The sequence below is a fragment of the Staurois parvus genome, unplaced genomic scaffold (assembly GCF_062004578.1).
Source record: "Staurois parvus isolate SC_StPar_1 unplaced genomic scaffold, SC_StPar_1.0 ptg000147l, whole genome shotgun sequence".
Lineage (NCBI taxonomy): Eukaryota > Metazoa > Chordata > Amphibia > Anura > Ranidae > Staurois > Staurois parvus.
The window spans coordinates 15463380-15482876 of NW_028317943.1; the positions used below are offsets into that span (position 1 = coordinate 15463380).

The 19497-nt window shown below is 40.8% G+C and overlaps 1 protein-coding gene across 2 annotated transcripts in view; it reads left to right on the forward strand.

Moving 5' to 3' along the window:
- Positions 1–19497, forward strand: part of OSBPL8 (oxysterol binding protein like 8) — a 385291-nt gene that overhangs the window by 233095 nt on the left and 132699 nt on the right. For both annotated transcript variants that reach the window (XM_089674075.1, XM_089674076.1), the window contains exon 5: positions 6380–6517. In XM_089674075.1, the coding sequence (XP_089530201.1) occupies positions 6380–6517 (138 nt within the window). The remainder of the gene's footprint in view (positions 1–6379; positions 6518–19497) is intronic.

Genomic DNA, 19497 nt, shown 5'->3' on the forward strand with positions numbered 1-19497 from the left:
AAAAACATGTCATTAGACAGAGTATGGTAGTTGAAAAACATTTGTCAGTTTTTTTTTTTTTTTTTTTTTGCAGTCTCTGTATCTACAGCAGAGATTCGTCCCTGATTTGGCTTGGGAACTATTGTCTCTGATGCAGAAAGTGATAGGAAATCCAACACTTTTTGCGTTGTTACAAGAACAAGAAGTAAAGGGAAATGATCCCATGGGGACACCTGTTGTGATGAGAATTGCCAGAGGCTGTTTCCCTTGCTTTGGAAATATTTCCTTTTACTAATTTTGGATCTATGGCAAAGTAGACAGCAAAAAAAAAAAAAAAGACAGGCATCTAACCAATCTTTACTCCAGGGGTAGGCAACCTTGGCACTACAGCTGTTGTGAAACTACAAGTTCCATGAGGCACTCTGGTAGCCACAATCGTGTCAGAATCATGATGGGATTTGTAGCTTTACCACAGCTGGAGTGATGAAGTTGCCTACACCTGCTCTATCCAAAACAAAACTAAAACTAAAATATTTTGACTTTATATACCCTTTAATTCTCCTTTTTGAGATAGAGAGAAAGAGAGAGAGAGAGAGAGAGAGAGAGAAACGGGCGAGGTGTCTTAAAAGTATGTAGTTTAAAAATGACCAAAGCTTTAGGCCTGATATAGTGTTCCCAACTGTCTCAGAGCCTGTTTATATCTATCTCCTGTTATAGGGTTATATAAATTTTGCTTACCTGCATAAAAAATTGCTCCTATACACCAACACAAAATAAAAATATGCTAAAGTACTTCCATAATTACGTAGATTTTCATAAATGGGTTGCAAAAATTGCCTTTAATCGGCCTGAACAAATACAACACTGCAGCTCAGCATGGCTTTCTATTTAAATCTGAGAGATGTATAGAATCTGGTAGCATAACAAGTGTTTTTGTTTCTTTTAATACATGTGTTTATCCATCCATTAGTTTCATACTTTTTTTTAAACCCCCACCTCAAACACATTTCAGCACCTGACTTTGATTTTTGCATTTCTTATATTCTTCTGGGCTGTGTATTTAGTGTTGTACATTTGTCTATACTTCTCTAGAACAAGTACAGAAATTTCAGTCACAGCACTCCATGCAAGCCCAGCGTGTAGTAGGTCAAGAAGGTCCTCCATGACTAAGCCCCATGGGAGGGACGAAACATGTCAGGGGGGTGTGAACTGGATGAATTTAGGCTGAGGCTGCTATCACACTGGGCTTGCATGGTGTGTTTGGTGGCTGAGATTTCTCTCCTTGTTCTGCGGATTATATGGGGTCATGGTGGACTCCTAGCCTGACCTGCGCCCTCAGTGGAGTATACTAAATGGGGGGGACATAGATGTCGGAGTGGAGACCCTGAAGTTGGTTTAAGTTTACAGTATATACTTTTCTATTCTTTCACTTTGAAAAAATTAACCTGTAAACTATTTTGTACTAGGGCATATACCTCAGAACGCCTTCTTGGTATTACATATACAGGCAGCAAAAGTGTCTTTTAAAGTAATTTCTTTTTGTTGGCTTTATCAGCATTTATCCCTCTTTGCAGTATCTGTGCTTCTTGTCAGTAAGGCCTCGTTCACATGGTAAGGGGCTGGGAAAATAGGCAGATGATTTGCATTTTTACTGCCCGTCAACCACCCAACTCCAAACAAACATGTCAGATGCCAGGGTGAGTACACATTGCCACAATGCTTAGCTTCACAGGGGTGCCAAATTTAAAGCTGAACTGTAGGAATTCAGCCACTTTCAAAAATGAGCTGGATTACTATGGGATAAGTCCAACACGGTACATGCCACCTCGTGAACATATCTTATGATTTTCATTTTTACTAAGCTCCTGGGAATACAACTATCTCTATACTTCCAATGCTGGGCAATCTGGTCTCTGCTCCTCCAGATGCAAATTTGTATGCAGCTGCTTTACCAACCCTTCACCGCCTCCTGCCCAATCACAGAGTACTTTGTATCATGTGAACTCATTCACAAGATACAAAGTCTTCAGTGAATGGACAGCAAAGGGGACAGGTAGGCAGAGCTACTATTGTGTGAGGCAGCAGCTCTCCTGCCAGAGGATTTGAGCAGCAGTATCACTGTGAATAGCTTTTCAGAAAGGAAGTATGGACTAAAAGAAATAATAGAGTCAGAGATAAGGGCATTCTCTTTGGCTAAGGGAATGATGGTTGGGAAGGGGATTAGTCAGGGAAGTTGGACCCCTAGTAATAAAGTAATAGTAAAGTAAATCCAGTTTCTTGGGAGTTACAGATTGGTGGGTTGTCTTTCTTATAAAGGCAGTAATAGAGATCTTCCAGTATCTTCCCTAAGGCTGATCACTGCTCTAAAGCAGCCCAGGGACCAGATGTGGCCCTTTATTTGCTTTTATCTGGCCCTTGAGGCATTTTTTCCCCCTACCGCAACAGTGGGGTGTAGTTCCTGCCACTGACACCAACAATAGGGCACTAGTCCTCTCGCTGACACCAATGATGGGGCACTATTCCTCCCACTAATACCAATGAATGGGCACTATTCCTTCAACTGATACCAATGATGGGGCACTATTCCTCCCACTGATACCAATGATGGGGCACTTTTCCTTCCACTGATACCAATGATGGGGCACTATTCCTCCAACTGATACCAATGATGGGACACTATTCCTCCCATTGACACCAATGATGGGGCACTATTCCTCCCATTGACACCAATGATGGGGCACTATTCCTCCCACTAACACCAATGATGGGGCACTATTCCTCCCACCGACACCAATGATGGGGCACTATTCCTCCCACCGACACCAATGATGGGGCACTATTCCTCCCACTGACACCAATGATGGGGCACTATTACTCCAACTGACACCAATAATGAGGCACTGTTCCTCCCATTGATGCCAACAATGGAGCACTATTACTCCCCCCAATACCAATAATGGGGCATTGTTTACTGACACCAGGATATTTTCTACTCCTGTTGGCCACAATCCAGCCCCCCTAAACTTTGTAGGATGGTAATCTGACCCTTTGTTTAGAAAGTTTGGAGACCCCTTCTCTAGAGCTTCAAGTCACTGCTCATCCATTAGAGGGCTGTATCTTTAGTTTAAGTATAACTAAAAGCAAAACTTTTTTTTAGTTTTGAGTAGTGTTGAGGTATTAAAACCCCTGTCTGTGTCTGGCTGTGCCCAGTTAAGGAGATCTACCCTCTCTACTTGTCCTGCTTTCTTATATCGTTGAAAGTAAAGAAAATCACAAATTTTGGGTTGTCATCAGAAAAGTAATAGAGGGGAAATCTTCCAATGGGGACAATAGTTCTGGAGAAATCCCCTTAGTTTGCAAGTATTTCCTTTTACTTCCTGCTTGACTATGAAATAAAATCTGACAGGGATAATAACCCTCCCTTGCTCTATCCAAAATAAAAAAAAAAATGTTTTGCCTGTAGTTCTACTTTAACCAAGTCCGGACACTTTGACAATTGCGTGGTCATGCAACACTGTTCCCATATGAATTTTTTAGCATTTTATGAAAGATAAAACTTTATTTTGGTGGTATTTATTAACCATTGGGATTTTTTTTTCTTTTTTGTTATATAAATGAAAAAGTCCAAAATTTTTGAAAAAAAGTGTTTTTCTTATAAAATTTTGCAAATAAATAATCTTTCTTCAGAAATCTTGGCCTACATTTATTCATCTATCTTTTTAGTGAAATAAAAAAAATAACCCAAATGAGTTTATAACCAAAAATTATAATTTTTCAAAAAATGTTTTTACATTTTTATTTTTTTTATATTATTTGTTTTTTTTTTTTTAACATACTGTCACCCTAGCAGTACAGTGTCACCTTAGTGACACTGTACTGCTTGTGGGGGATGATGAAGGTTTGTTTTAATTTTTTTACACTGATTGCTTTTACACCCATAAAGGCTGTAAAAGCAATCATTTCTCCTTCTCTCTTGCTGCATTCTTGCAGCTATTGAGAAATACTGTGTGAGCTGTGATTGGTCACAGCTTGTCACATGGTACAAGACTGTTGTGAATGGCCTTGTACCATGTGACCTCTGTGATCATTCACAGATTTCAAAAGTAGTAAGCAATGATGTCAGAAGTGACATCCTGTTTACTACTATTCATGTGATCACTGATTGGCCAATCACATGAATCGGGACCTTACACAGAGGTCTCGTACTGCAATCGGTGTTCCGGAGGACACATTGGGCACCAATCAAGGTGCCGCGCGCTCCCAGGCAATGGATGCGGGGGGGATGTTTAGAAACGTTTCCCCGCATCGGCAGCGCTCCCGTCCGGCTGTCTATCGACATGGGCCAGATGAGAAGAGGTTAAGGAAACTCTGTCACTTACTCCATTATGGGCATGCTGACAGTTTCTGTAAAAATGCCTCATACTCTCTTGCCTTTCCAGTGATCCCCTACTGTTACTTCTCTTCCTCCGTTGCAAAATTCTCACTTTTTCTGGTTTGGGAGAGCATGTAACCTCTTCACATGTGGCTGTGCTTGGTATAGCTGCCAACTGATACACCTGAGCACTGTCACATGACAACGGGGTGTTGTCACCTCTCCCTTTAGTCCAGTGCTTCTCAAATAGTGAGGCTCCGTCAAGGGGGGCACGTACAGGGGTGGGCAGAGGGCTGCTGTCACTTACCTGGCTCCCACGATGATCCATCCAGGAAGCGCTGCTCCTTCCGTCACTCCGGCCACTCCCTCACTCCTGCCGCTCGGCTCCGCCTCCTCACCGGTGATTGGCCGCTAGAACTGTAGCTCAGGAAAGGTACACAGGCGGCCAATCACAGGCGAGGAGGCGGAGCCGAGCGGACCCGCGAAAATCGAGTGAGGGAAAAGCCGGTAAGTGTGCAGTGCAGAGGTGCTGCTGCAACCACATATGCTGGCTGCCGCAGCACCATACTGCAACAGGGGTCAGCAAGTGTCCTTGGTGTCAGTGGGAGGAATAGTGCCGTATCATTGGTGTCACTGATACTAATGATGGGGCATTATTCCTCCCACTGACACCAACGATGGGGCATTATTCCTCCCACTGACACCAATGATGGGGCACTATTCCTCCCACTGATACTAATGATGGGGCATTATTCCTTCCACTGACACCAATGATGGGGCACTATTCCTCCCACTGATACTAATGATGGGGCATTATTCCTCCCACTGACACCAACGATGGGGCACTATTCCTCCCAGTGATACCAATGATGGGGCACTATTTCTCCCACTGACACCAATGATGGGGCACTATTCCTCCCACCGATACTAATGATGGGGCATTATTCCTCCCACTGTCACCAATGATGGGGCACTATTCCTCCCACTGATACTAATGATGGGGCATTATTCCTCCCACTGACACCAACGATGGGGCACTATTCCTCCCAGTGATACCAATGATGGGGCACTATTCCTCCCCACTGATACCAATGATGGGGCACTATTCCTCCCACTGACACCAATGATGGGGCACTATTCCTCCCACTGACGCCAATGATGGGGCACTATTCCTCCCACTGACACCAATGATGGGGCACTATTCCTCCCACTGACACCAATGATGGGGCACTATTCCTCCCACTGACACCAATGATGGGGCACTATTCCTCCCACTGACACCAATGATGGGGCACTATTCCTCCCACCGACACCAATGATGGGGCACTATTCCTCCCACCGATACTAATGATGGGGCACTATTCCTCCCACCGACACCAATGATGGGGCACTATTCCTCCCACCGACACCAATGATGGGGCACTATTCCTCCCACCGACACCAATGATGGGGCACTATTCCTCCCACCGACACCAATGATGAGGCACTATTCCTCCCACCGACACCAATGATGGGGCACTATTCCTCCCACTGACACCAATGATGGGGCACTATTCCTACGTATAACAATTTTATAGACAAATGATACTATTTACAGTCGCGCGGGGGGGCGTGAAATGCTTTCTTCTTCCTAGGGGGGGCATGACAGAAAATAATTGAGAAGCACTGCTTTAGTCTCAGATACCAGGAGACACTAGGTATTTTGGTGCCAACTGTTATGGAGGAAAGGGTGGCACAGTATCGCCGGAGAGTGAGCTTTGCACAACCCTAAGTGATCAAAATGACACAGTGTCTTTAACTTTTAACATTTTTGAAATGCCTGAAAGGTTCACTTAATAAATAAATAAAGATAGATTGCAAATCTTTCATTTTATTATGTTAAGCACTCTTTTTAGGTATATTTTCAGATGTTCCTGTACAGTCCCGTTTTTGTAAACCAGACCTAATGAGAACTTTCAGAAGAATGCATCCCTTATTCCTGCAAAACAGAATTAAGCTTTGTAATGTGTTTTTTTTTTTTTGTCACAGCTGTCATAACAAGCAATGATGATTCTCCAGTGATCCCACCGGCAAAGATGAGCCATCGTCAGGGTAAAGACGCATACCTTTCTCCTACCAAAGACTTAGTCCAGGCTACGTTGAGCCCAGGAATTATTCACAGTCATGGTAAGAAGTTATATTTGAAATCCAGTTCAAATTCTTGTGTCTTTAAACAAGTTTTTCTTTCTACATTCTGCACATTGTTCAGCGCGGCCAGACTCTGCGTTTGTTGCTTTTCGCCACGTGTGACCTTGTACTGTGTTTACTTTTCAGATGATGTGTTTTATTTTTAGGCTCTTAAATGTTGCTGGTACAGGATATAGCAGATGTAATTTGTCGTGATGCCAAGAAGTGTGGTGGTGGAGCATGGTACCAGAGTCCTTTGAAGGATAATAAGTGTCCTTTTATAAATGCCACTGGAATTTTTGAAGTACACTAAACTGCAAAGGCATCTTTTAAATGTGGAATAGATTTTACCTACAGTCTTAAAATATGAGCTTTTTTTGTTTTAAAAATAAATAAATAAATAATATGAATACATTTTGTAGAGCTTTGAACATCCACTGTCCTGCATTTGTTCTTCCTCCTTATTGGTATTTTTTGCCTGATGAAGTCTGCTGCCCAGGTCCTTCGCTGCTGGATCCATTTCTGAGTGTGGGGGACTGCTAACAGCCAACTGGATCCAGCCAACGATACGTTTGAGGAGTTAACATTATCCCTCTAAAGTGTTTTTCCACTTTTGTAGTCAAATTTTCAAGCCCCCGCTATACAGTTAGTTTACCTAGTATACCTACTAATATTTAAAACAAATCTTAGGGCTCGTTCACACTAGGCTGTTTTGCCAACGCTTGCCAAACGCCCCTATAGCGTTTGGCAAGCGTTGGTCCGGTGTTTGCGGAGCGTTTTTAACGCTCTGCAAACGCCGCATGCGCGGTTTAGCCGCGGTTGCTAGGCGTTTGCCGAGCGTTAATAACGCCCCACAAACGCCTATAATGCATTTGAGTGGTGTTACCGCTCCGCAAACACCCCGCAACCGCGTCGCAACCGCACCGCAAACGCCGTCCGGGCGTTTGCGGAGCGGCACCATAGACGAGAATAGGAGGCTTCAAAGCCTCCTGACTCGACCAGAGGCGTCCGTTTTGCCGCGACGCAACGCGACGCGACGCAAACGCTCCTGTTAGAACAGCACCATGTGCTGTAATGTGCAAAATTGGCAGAGGCGTTTGGGAAGCGGTAAAAACGCTTCCCAAACGCCTCTCTGCCGCCTGCACACAAGGCTAGTGTGAACGTAGCCTTACTTTTCTTTTTTTTTGTTCAGCAGGTTTATACACCTGGCCCCTTTGATAGCTTAGTTTGAAATTGTTCAGTATAGCTTGCAAAGTGCGATTACAGGGACAAACTACAGTAACACACACTGTACTACCCAAGCCTTGATATCTATAAAGCTGAAAGGGAAAATAAAATGCTCCTTTTAGGTGGGGCTGCCCCGCATCCTGCAAGGTCACTGAGGGACATTCTACTGCTGGACCATAGGGGAGTAAAGGAGAGTCCTTGCTGCCATGGAAGCAGAGGATCGGGAAAGTGAAAATCCTTTTCACAGCTCCTGGGTTATAAATAAGCATTTAACCCTTACAGTGCAAGGAGCAGGCCAACTGCAAGGGAGCATTTTTTATTCTCCCCAGAGATGGGCTTTTAGCCCTTTGTTAGGACAGGCAGTGTGCACATCTAGTTTACAACTAATAATGACATTTGCCAGGACAGGTAGGGTTATTTTGGTAAACATAACTCCCCTGCTCCCTATTTAACATTATATAGAAGGGGAAAACGATTTAGGATTTATATGCAAGTAAAAAGTATGCAGCAATTTTTAAATATTTTTTAAAATGTTCTGCAATGTAAATTGGAACAATGTCACAAGTATAAAGTAGGTGTTTGGCTGCAAAAGTTGAAATACTTTTTAAAGTGGAGTTTTAAACCAAATATGGTGTAGATATAGATAAACCACTGGTAGTTGGTACATGCTGTGGAAATGTTATCCTCAATTCATTTCTATTACTGACACAGTGCCAGAGTGCCAATCTAAAATTTTACAGTTGTCACTGCAACAAGAGTTTGAGTAACATCTACCAGCGGGGAAACCTGTCTAGGTGACAGCTGATGGGGGTTGTCCCTGCCTTGGAGATTTCTTCTCATTTCTCATTTCCCATGTCTATGAAAAGGAAAGTGAAGGGAAAGCTTCCCAACTTCAATGTAGATAACAGATGCAGATCTTGTTAGAAGTCATACTCTTTACCCCTTCCTTCCAAACAATCTTCGATTACGGTGGAATTTTACTGTGACTTCTTTTTGAAACATGATTAGTCAAGGCTATGTTTTTTTCCATAGCACCAACCCTTGCCCTATATTAATTTGGTGAGGCTGGTTGTTATGTCTAGCATATAATACAATGTATATGTGGTTCAAATTCCTGGTAATGGTTTGCAGAAAAGAGGCTTCTGGTGCCACCCATTGCTTAGAGACTCAAACTGATTGCATGATGGGCCTTAGAGACAATGTCTCAATGTACAGTTCTGGTGTAAACTACCAGTGCATTTTTCACATCATCCCTCCCTACCCATAGAATTTGATACCTTTTTTCTATTGTTCCCTGTTCATCTTCTCACAAGGTGCCACAGATCTGTGTTTTTTTTTTTTGTTCAGAGTGGATACCTTATTAAATTTATCCTCAACAACTCCACCTTCCCCACCACAATAGCTTATAAGGAACAGTGTGTTCTGTTCCTTTCATGCAATAGGATCCAAAGGGCTGCACACTTGAAAACTGTACCCATTTTATTGATAATCTTTAAAACACCATATAAAGTACCAAGAGACACCATGGGAGCAAAGAAACAGTCAACGCATTTTGTGCTACTGGCACTTTTTCATTTATCAATAAAGTGGATGTGGTTTTCAAGTGTGGAGCCATTTGGATCCTATTGCATTTGTTACAGCTAACAAGGAACATTGGGAGACTTAGTTCTTCATGGTTAATTGGGAGGGTTTTACGCACTTTTGGATTCATGTTTTTGTTTGGCGTTCTATAACAAATCTTTATAGCTGTCACGGGTAGGTACCGTGCAATTAAAGAGCTTTTACATGATTCATTGTGCAGCTAATTACTATAAATGTCTACAATTGTTACATATTTAAGTTATTGTAGGTTTTTCTAATTGCACCAGCTAATCTCCTTATTTTTATTTCTGTTGATTTTTAATACCAACATCTTGTGTGTTGCAGTCCAAGTGAGGACAACTGTTACTACTAAAACTGTGGTGCACATATTATGAATACAGTTGTGACTAGTTCATTGTTCTCTATGAAACACCCCAGAATGATTATGTACATGTATGAAATTAATAAATCCTGAGCAAGCAACAGTAAAGCTTCACTTCTGTAAGAAGAAAACAAATGAATACATTGTTCATCCTCTTTATAGAATCAGACTTTAGCATGTAAATATGATTTTTAAAATTTACCACAAATATTGTTGCGTAGCTTAATTCATGTATTTTTTTTACATTGTAAATGTGGGCTTTTTTCTGCATCCCATTTGCAATTCGTTATTTGCAGGTTCATCTTCATGCCTGATGTAGAGCTGTTTTCTTCAGCTCCCCAGTTAGAGTGGATATGTCGTCATGCTAGACCTTCTTACACTGCTCAGACTATTCTCTCAAATAAAAAAAAAAACCCTCCAAAACAACATTGGCTGCAGATCTTGTTACTGTAAGATCACATGACAGCTAGTCACCTGACAGTGCCTAGGCATTTGTTTATTTGATCTCTGTTAAAAGGCAGTCTGATCTCTCCTATTCAGAGAAAAGTCAGGCTCAATGCCATGGGATTCTGTATCCAAGATAGATATTTCATGCCTTTTCTTAGATTTTATGTCTATTAGTGATTGCGTGGTTGGGTGACTTAAATGGCAACAGGTCTACATTAGGCAAACTATAAAAAAGTATTTTTCCCAGACTACACTTGAATTACCATTCACCTTTTTCCCCCCTTATCAGTTTATATCTAAAGTGTTGTCTCTGCTTTTTTCTTTTCACTTCTTTATTTAGAGGTACACATATGGCCTCAAATTAACAATGAATTACATTTACATTGTAGCCAGGAGAATTTAGCAGTAGCCAGATGAGTTTATAGGAAATGGTACTTTTTACAATTTGTTGTTATAGCCATCAGGTACCGAAGCTTGTTTCCCTTAGAGTGGTAGAACCACAAGGGTACAGAATGAGTCCGATGCATAGCAGATTTTTAGGTGAATTATAGGTCAAGATGAGGGGGCAATCCTATTGAGTTAAGAACGGGTAGATAAGGGGTTTTAAAGTTTTAATTGGGTACAATCAGCGTGCCCATAGATATTTAGAATCTCGTCCGGTCCCTGCTGAACCGTATGAGATTCGACCCATCTATGGCCAGCTTAAAGGAAAGGGAAAAAGGTTGGTAGGGGGAAAGAGGACAGGCAAGAGAAAGGCAGAGGGGCATCCTCAAGATGTGCCTCCAGGAGTGGGCAAATATGGTAAAAAAAAGATGGTAATTAGAATCGCAAGTATTCATTAGACCAGTCTTTTTCAGCCATGGTACCTTCTCAGGGTTCTTCTGGGGTACCCTGGCAAAATGCCTAAAAATTGCACCAAATTTCTCAAAAATTGGTAAACAAGCCGGTGGATGGATCAAGCATGCCTTCTTGTTAAACAAAGCCACAGGTTTTTATTTTGCAGCATTGCAACCTTGGGCATCTCCTGGGTCAGCTGCCAGCATTCTAACAACCTATGAAGTTATTGGTTGACAAGGACTTCAGGCACCTGCACAACATCCTTGTTTGCCCCTCTCCTGTCCTTCTCAGTTAGCACTGGGGTCATGTTAGCTGAGTAAGTGAGCGGAACTGCGGGAGAAGAGAAACATTGGAACTCTTGTCAGTACAAGTGCTCAAAGATGTATTTGGTTTATAAGAATAAATCACCTCTAATGTTGGGTGTATTAAGTGTGTGGCTGCTGCTATGATGTTTAAAAGTATTTGTTCAGTTTTTTACATTTTTGAAGGGGTGCCTTAATAATGTAGAAAATTTTAAAGGCGTACCTTAATTGAAAAAAAGTTGACAAACACTGCATTATAGTCGGAACTGTTCCCAGTAGAATGATCTGGTCACATGATCTTCAGTTTTATTAAGGCTGAACTTTTAAATGTTCCATCTGTTTTTATATGGTTCACTCTGCAAACTACTGTGCCGCTATGTGAGGTAGGGGGCTGTCATTTCCACGTATTTGGAATGCAAGCCCTTGCAGCGTTCAAGAGGTGAATAAGTAATGACTAATGATGCCATTTTCTAGAGAGAGGCTGCAGATTTAACAGGACCACAGCAGAGTTGTCAAACAGGGATAGATCTGTGAGAACTTGTATTATACATAGAACTTGTTGCCAGATTGGGAGAATGGAAGGACAGTTCCACAATTGTCCTTAGCTTGTGAATCCCTTTAAATATTCCTCAGTACTTAATATATGGTAGGCTGTGTGTGAAAACTGTTTTTTATGGGACATGGTAGTTAATTTTTCTTCTCCTAAAAGCTTTATTCCTTTCACATCAAATTTGAAAATTTAAAGTGGTTCTAAAGGCTGGAGGTTTTTTTTTACCTTAATGTTTATTATGCATGAAAGTAAAAAAAAATTAAGTGTGCTCCTCCCATACTTACCTGAGCTTGATCTTGATCGAACGATGTGCAGTAGAGCAGCAGCTCTCCTGGGTCTTGTCCTCCTCAATGGCTGAAACAGAGCAGCGGGGAGCTCTAGGCTCTCACTGCTGTCAATCGCAGCCAGTGAGTAGGGAGCCTGTGGGTGGGGGGGGGGGGGGTCACAGTTGTCTTTTTTTGTCTGGGTAGCTTACTGAGTCCTGGTTCACACTGATGCAATGCGGGAAATGCATTTAATCCTGTGCGTTTTCCACACCGCATTAGTCATGTGGCATCATGCGATCTGCTGCGGGGGTCGATGTTAAACCAGTGACACCCCAAAACAGATTGCAAAACTTTGTGCGATTGCCAGAAATCGGATCTCAGGGGTGTGAATACCAATGTGATGCGATTCAGGTGCGAGGGGAAAAAAAGGATCCAGAACCATTTTCTTGTAGATGCCATATGATTTGAGCCATACAAAATGCATGGCTCAAATCGCTCCACACAGACATCACATGTGATGCACACAGGAATGTGGTGTCCCACACCGCACAAGTTGAACCTAGTCTGAATGTTTTTTTGTTTTTTTTCCAAGAATTGCACTTTAAGTGGGTCTAAAAATTGGAATGTTTGCCACATTTGCCCAGGCTGCACAGATTTCCTCTGTATTTTCTTTAATACTGTGACTTCCCATGATCGACTATGAAGTCATAGTATAAGAGAAAATAAAGGGGAATTTGTGCAACTCACACTACCAGTTTACACTACCTGTATTTTCTTTAATATCCTGGCCAAACATGAGTCATTATGGTAGATATAGGTAATTTCTTTTTCATTGCTTTTAATTATAATATTTTACTTCTTTCACACTATTTCATCCCTATGTAAATTTTCCAGTGTTTCATGTTTTTTTTGTCCATTGCTTGGTTGGCACAAGGTGTTCTGTCTTTTTTTTGGCAAACAAATATAGAAACTCGATGTATTTTTAGAGTCCAGTGCTGTACGTATTATCTGAACAGTAGGTGTTAATGTAACAGCTGTGCTTTAGTATCACTTCTTTTTTGTACTTTAGTTATTTAATAGTTTCAGATCAATTTTAGCTGTTTTTGAAAGTAAACATCCACTCTTAAAGTGACTGTAAACCTCAGACCTAAAATCTGAACAAAACACCTATTTCTATAGTGTTTACTTGCATCTCCAAAGCACTGAGTGTTGTTTCTCTCTGCTGTCTAGTTTCTCTGTCATCAGCATGATTCCATTTGTAACAAGTTTTTCTGATGCCAGGTGAAAGGGGAGGAATTTTCAGCACACAGCCTGTGAGTGACAGTCTCAGCTCTGTTCTTGTGTGCTGTTTGAAAGGGGGGTTGTCCCTTCGCTCCAATCCGCTCTCAGAGCTCTTGTACAGTGTGTAACTGTAGCTTCCCAACCTCTGCTTTGTGGGTCTTTGATAAACCCTTTTCATTTAAAACGAAAATTAAAATATTCCTCTATCCACACAGATGAGGTAGATAGAGGAATCTTTTCGTGTTTGGGACATTGGTTTCTGACAGCTTCATAATTGGATAATTGAGGTGAAAAATCACAAAATCCAAGCAGAGACCATGGAATAAAGCAGGATAAGATGGTCCTGGGGAAAGTATCCGCTTCAGGGAGCCTGAAAAAAATAAAGGTGAATTGTCCGTTGCTCTTAATTTTTTTTTTTTTGGGGTGTGGGATGGAGGGGCATAGCTTGGGTGATATAGATCCTATTTAATATATTTTATTCATTGGGGAAAAGCAACCCATAGCAAACAGTCTGGACTAATAAATGATCTAGCAAGAATAAGTCTGAACACAAATTAAGGATACTAATTATTGAGTTTGCACAAAGACTTTTTCACTTTGTGTTGTTTATGTGGACAGTCCCAAATGTATAGCATCACTTCTGTCCTTGTTGCTGCTAAGGTCATTTTTGTCAACCTTACATGTAGCGTATAAGGCAATCTTCATACTGGTTTAGATAGGCAACAGTGACTTAATGACCTGTCTGTTCCTTCTGTTAGGGGACAGGTGTGGTCAACCTTCTACACAGTCTCTGCCATCACCCACAACTGAAACACAGTTTTTGGGGAAACCCTTTTAAAAACAATTATTTGAAGGTCATTGGGAAGAATTCCAACCCCTTTACAAACAGCTAAAAAGTTCATTGATGCCATGCAACTGGCTATACCAAGTGGAGTTTGCCCAGAAACGATGCGGGCACCATAAAATGGGGTGCCATAGCTGTAGCAGATTGATTTTCTCAGTTATTTCTGGATTATACAAAATCTGACAGAGAAGCTTAACATTATCATTTTGGATTTTGATAATTGCAGTGGTTGAAGGAGTTCCAGTTCCTAACCATAATATGAAGGTAAGAGGTCAGGTTTATATTGAACTCAAATATCAGCTTTGGATAGAGCTTAGCTTTTAATGAGGTACATTTTAAAACTGCTAATTATAGGAGCTGGCAAGCCTTTGGCACAGAACGTCATTCAGAGTTTAATAATTTTATATGAAGTTTTGACAGAGAATGTTACCATAAGCAATGGGAATATGGCAGTTTGAAGTGTTTCTCGAAGCTTGTCTGTAGAACATACAGTTGTGCCTAGTATGTTCATTTCATCTAATATGTAAGTTGCAATAAATACATTTTTGTCTATCCTTCGACCTTAAAAATAGTACATGCTAACTGTATTACAGTTTTCCATGTTTTTAATACAGGTACTCCTCGCTTAACGACCGAGTTCCGTTTCAACGACTTGGTCGTTAACCACTTCCCGACCGGCCGTTGTATATAAACGGCCGGACGGTGGCACTGCAGGGTCGGGTGGCCGTCTATAAACGGCCTCCCCGCACCCTGCTTGTGCGCGCTCCCTGGGAGCGCGCAGCACCGCGATCCGGTGCCCGCTGTGTCCTCCGGACACAGTGAAACACCGATCATCGGACGGGACCTCTGTACGAGGTCCCGATCATGTGATCACTGATTGGCCAATCAGTGATCACATGCAAAGTAGTAAGCAAGATGTCACTTGTGACATCATTGCTTACTATGTGTGAAATCTGTGAATGATCACAGAGGTCACATGGTACAAGGCTATTCACAAAAGCCTTGTACCATGTGACAAGCTGTGACCAATCACAGCTCACTCAGTTCTTCTCAATGAGTGCAAGAATGCACACAGAGAGAAAGAGAAATGATTGCTTTTGCACCTTATATGGGTGTAAAAGCAATCAGTGTAAAAAAAAAAAAAAAAAATTTCATCACCCCTCACAAGTAGTACAGTGTCACCATGGTGACACTGTACTGCTAGGGTGACAGTATGTAAAAAAAAAAAAATAAAAATAAAAAATAATAATATAAAAAAATAAAATAAAAATGTAAAAAAAAATGTTTAAAATTATAATTTTTGCTTATAAACTAATTTGGATTTTTTTTTTTATTAAAAGATAACGGAATAAATTTTGGCTAAGATTTATGATGAAATATTATTTATTTGCAAAATTTTATAAAAAAAAACAGTTTTTTTCAAAATTTTTGGACATTTCATTTACATAGCAAAAAAAATACAAATCCCAGTGGTGAATAAATACCACCAAAATAAAGCTTTATCTATCTAAAAAAAATGGTAAAAAATTAATTTGGGTACAGTGTTGCATGACCGCGCAATTGTCATTCAAAGTGTGATAGCGCTAAAATCTGAAAATTGCCCTGGTCAGGAAGGGGGTAAAAGTGTCCGGTCTGGAAGTGGTTAAGCGAATTGGTTGTTAAGTGAGGAACTGCATGTACTGTATACAGTAGTACAATATATGCATAGTATTTGACAATACAGTGTTCTGAATAAGTAAAATAACAAGAAAGATCAAACTGAAAACTTCCACTTGTTTTAATTTGCATAGGGTGGGTAATTTACACACAGTACTGCAATGTATTACAGTACAGTAGTACAATACAGTATATGCATAGTATTTGACAATACAGTACAGTATTCTGAATAAGTAAAATAACAAGAAAGATCAAACTGAAAACTTCCACTTGTCTTAATTTGCATAGGTTGTGTAATTTACACACAGTACTGGAATGTTGTATTACAGAACAAAGTTAGCAAAGTACAGTAGGTACATTAAAGCACCAAAAACCACAGTACTGTACTGTAGAGTGTACAAGAAGGAAAAAGGATATTTAAAATACAGTAAACAAAAAAAACAAAACAAACAAACAAAAAAAAATAAATTCAGGCTATCATTTTAGTCAATGAATCCTTCAAAATCTTCATCTGTGTCATCATCAGAGCTATTATCAGGAGCTGCTGAAGGCCCAGGTAAGGGACACGATGGAGTAGAAATTGAAGCATTGGTAGTGCTTGGTGTAACTTTCCAAAAGTATCCACTTAGAGTGGTCTGCTTTGTCATTTTCTTTTTTTCTTCATATATTTCACTATAGCACTGTAAAACGTGACTTATTTGTCTTTCCACCTTTGTGAATCGTTCAACATTCGGATCCATATTCTCTAGTTGGAACATAGCTGCATTCACTTTTGAGAACACACCAGCTAATCCCTTCACAGTAAACTTCTTTGGTACTTCTTCCATGTTTTCATTTTCTTCTTCCTCCTCCGCCAGGTTCTGCTGTGCTTCCAACTCTATTAAATCTTCGGTAGTTAGCTCTCCCTCCCTGTATTGCACTAATTCCTCAATATCTTCCACCTCAACTTCTAAATTAAGCACTTTAGCAAGTTCCATAGTTGTTTTATTTATGGTATCAACATGTTCATCTTTCTCAAAAACTGCAACATTGTTCACAAAACGTTTTAGGCATTTTTTCCATATGCCTTGCATGCACTTTTCTGTCACTCCCTTCCAAGCGGATTCAATGTTGTTTATGCAGTCTAAAATGTAAGATCTCCAGAAATCACAGAGACTTACTTCATCATTTTCTGTTGCTGCTACAGCTTTGGAAAAAGTTGTGCGTAAATAGTATGCTTTAAATGTGGCTATGGCCCCCTGGTCCATTGGCTGAAGGATTGAAGTTGTGTTTTTAGGTAGATATACTATCTTTACATCTGGGTTTAGGTCATCAAGATACTGGGGATGGCCTGGAGCATTATCAAGCAGGAGGATAATTTTAAAAGGAATGCCCTTTTCTGGACAATAATGCTTCACTGAGGGTATGAAGCAGTGGGTGAACCAATCCTCAAAGCTTGAGTCATCCATGCCTTGTTATTTGCTCAGTAGTAAACAGGCAGTGTGTTCTTTCTAACTCTGCTCAATGCACGTGGGTTTTCAGAGCGATAGATAAGCAAAGGCTTCAACTTAAACCCGGTAACATTTCCTCCCAACAACAATGTGACCCTGTCCTTAAATGCCTTAAAGCCAGGCATTGTCTTAGCTTCTTTGTGTATATAGGATCTTTCAGGCATTTTCTTCCAAAAAAGTCCAGTTTCATCCACATTGAAGATCTGTTCTGGACAGTAGCCACCTTGCTCTATGATTTTATCAAATTGGTCAACAAATTTTTCTGCTGCTTCTACATCTGCACTTGCTGCCTCACCACTGACACTCCGATTATGCAGGTTGAATCTTCGAGAAAACCGTTGAAACCATCCGTTACTTGCTGTAAAGGTTTCGGTTGAACCACTGCGTGCTTGCAAAGTCTCAAAGATATTGAGTGCCTTGGCTTGAATTATTGAAAGGTTCAATGGCATTCTTTTTTGAATCTGGTCATCAAACCAGATAGCCAGTAACTTCTCCATATCATGAATTAGGCCTTTCCGCTGTCTAGTTATTATGGCTTTAAAGCCTGTTGATGCTTTCACTGCCTCTTTTACTCTATCTTTATCCTTAAGGATTGTTGAAATGGTTGAATGTGCCAGCTGCAAGTCATGTGCTATCTCATGGACTTTTTTGCCACCTTCATAATCCTTTATGATCTTCATTTTCTTCTCAAGATCAATAGCCTTCCTTTGTTTCTTGGCATTTTCTGGTGCCACCTTGCTTTTCCTTTTTGGAGACATCTGGGGTAAAGTACAATACAGAATAAGGCACCCAGATCACACACAACTTGTATGCTTGAAGAAAAAGCTTTATAAATAGTTACACTGTACTGTACATACTGTAATGTACTATATCTGTACTGTATACAGTATTGTCACACTACTGTGCTGTATTGTGTGGGCCTGAGAGAGATCCTGGACTGTGTACAGTACAGTATAGCTGTTTATTAAGTTTTTTTCTTTGCATCGCAAAAAAATACAGTAATTTACAGTACTGCTGAAATGTGAATACTGACCAGGAAACCAGCAGTACCGGACCTCAGAATAGTGTACAATTTCAGCCATGAATGATGAATGACTTTGAGACGCAGGGCCACGTTTAGCACGTAACCACGTTTTAGCACGTACCGTCGGTGAGATGGTCGTAAGTGTGAGCTGTCGTAACGGTGAAGAGATGGTCGTAAGTGCGAGTGGTCGCGAAACAGGTAGGTCGTTAAGCGAGGAGTGTCTGTACTTTCATTTAACATGAAGCTGGTTGTAAACCGTTTGTAATCCAGTTCTAATGTAGATTGTTGGAAAATGTATAGAATCACTCAAAGTGATATCAGCTGAAATTCAATGAAATGTTAAAGACCTGTGTTGATTTATATTCCTGGAGCTACTAAAGAAGAATTGTGATTGTGAACATTGGTTTAGCTCCTCTCAGAGCAAGTACCTACAACTGATATTAAGTCTTAAAAATTACAACAAAATGTATAATTAGCAGTGTATTCAACGTCTGTTGTGCTAGAATGTTTGTATAAAGTGTATGCCCAAGTGATATTAGTCTTTATATTTTCTATACTTAAAGTAGTGCTAAACACTCAGCATTGTGTAGCTTATTACATCCCAGGGTAGCAGTGAAATATTATCCAGAAACGTTTTGGCTTGTATTTGGGCCCAAAGACATACATGTTCTGGTGTTCACCGCTGTAGTTCCAAGTTACACAGAGCTGCTACCTTGAATTCAGTATAGGGGAGCATGCACTGTGCGTACTTCACATGCTCTGTTTAGAAAGAACAGGGTAGGGAGGAGGAGGGAGCTGTGGAATGGCTTTCCATCTTTGGCTTTGGGGCTATGTTCTGCTGTGGAAATTCTGAAGGACCCTCTGCACACTGGTATATACCCTTTCAAGCAAACTATGCAACAAATAGGGATATTTGGTTCACACATATTGCAATACATGTTTAAGCTGGCCAACTGCGTCAAAGTAATCCCTCTATGGCCAGTCCTACTCTGCCTTGCCTACGCAAGTGCTACTGTGGACACAATGCTAACATAGGGGAAAAGACACAATGGGGAGAGCTACAAGGTTCAGGTCTGGCTACTGACCCAACAAT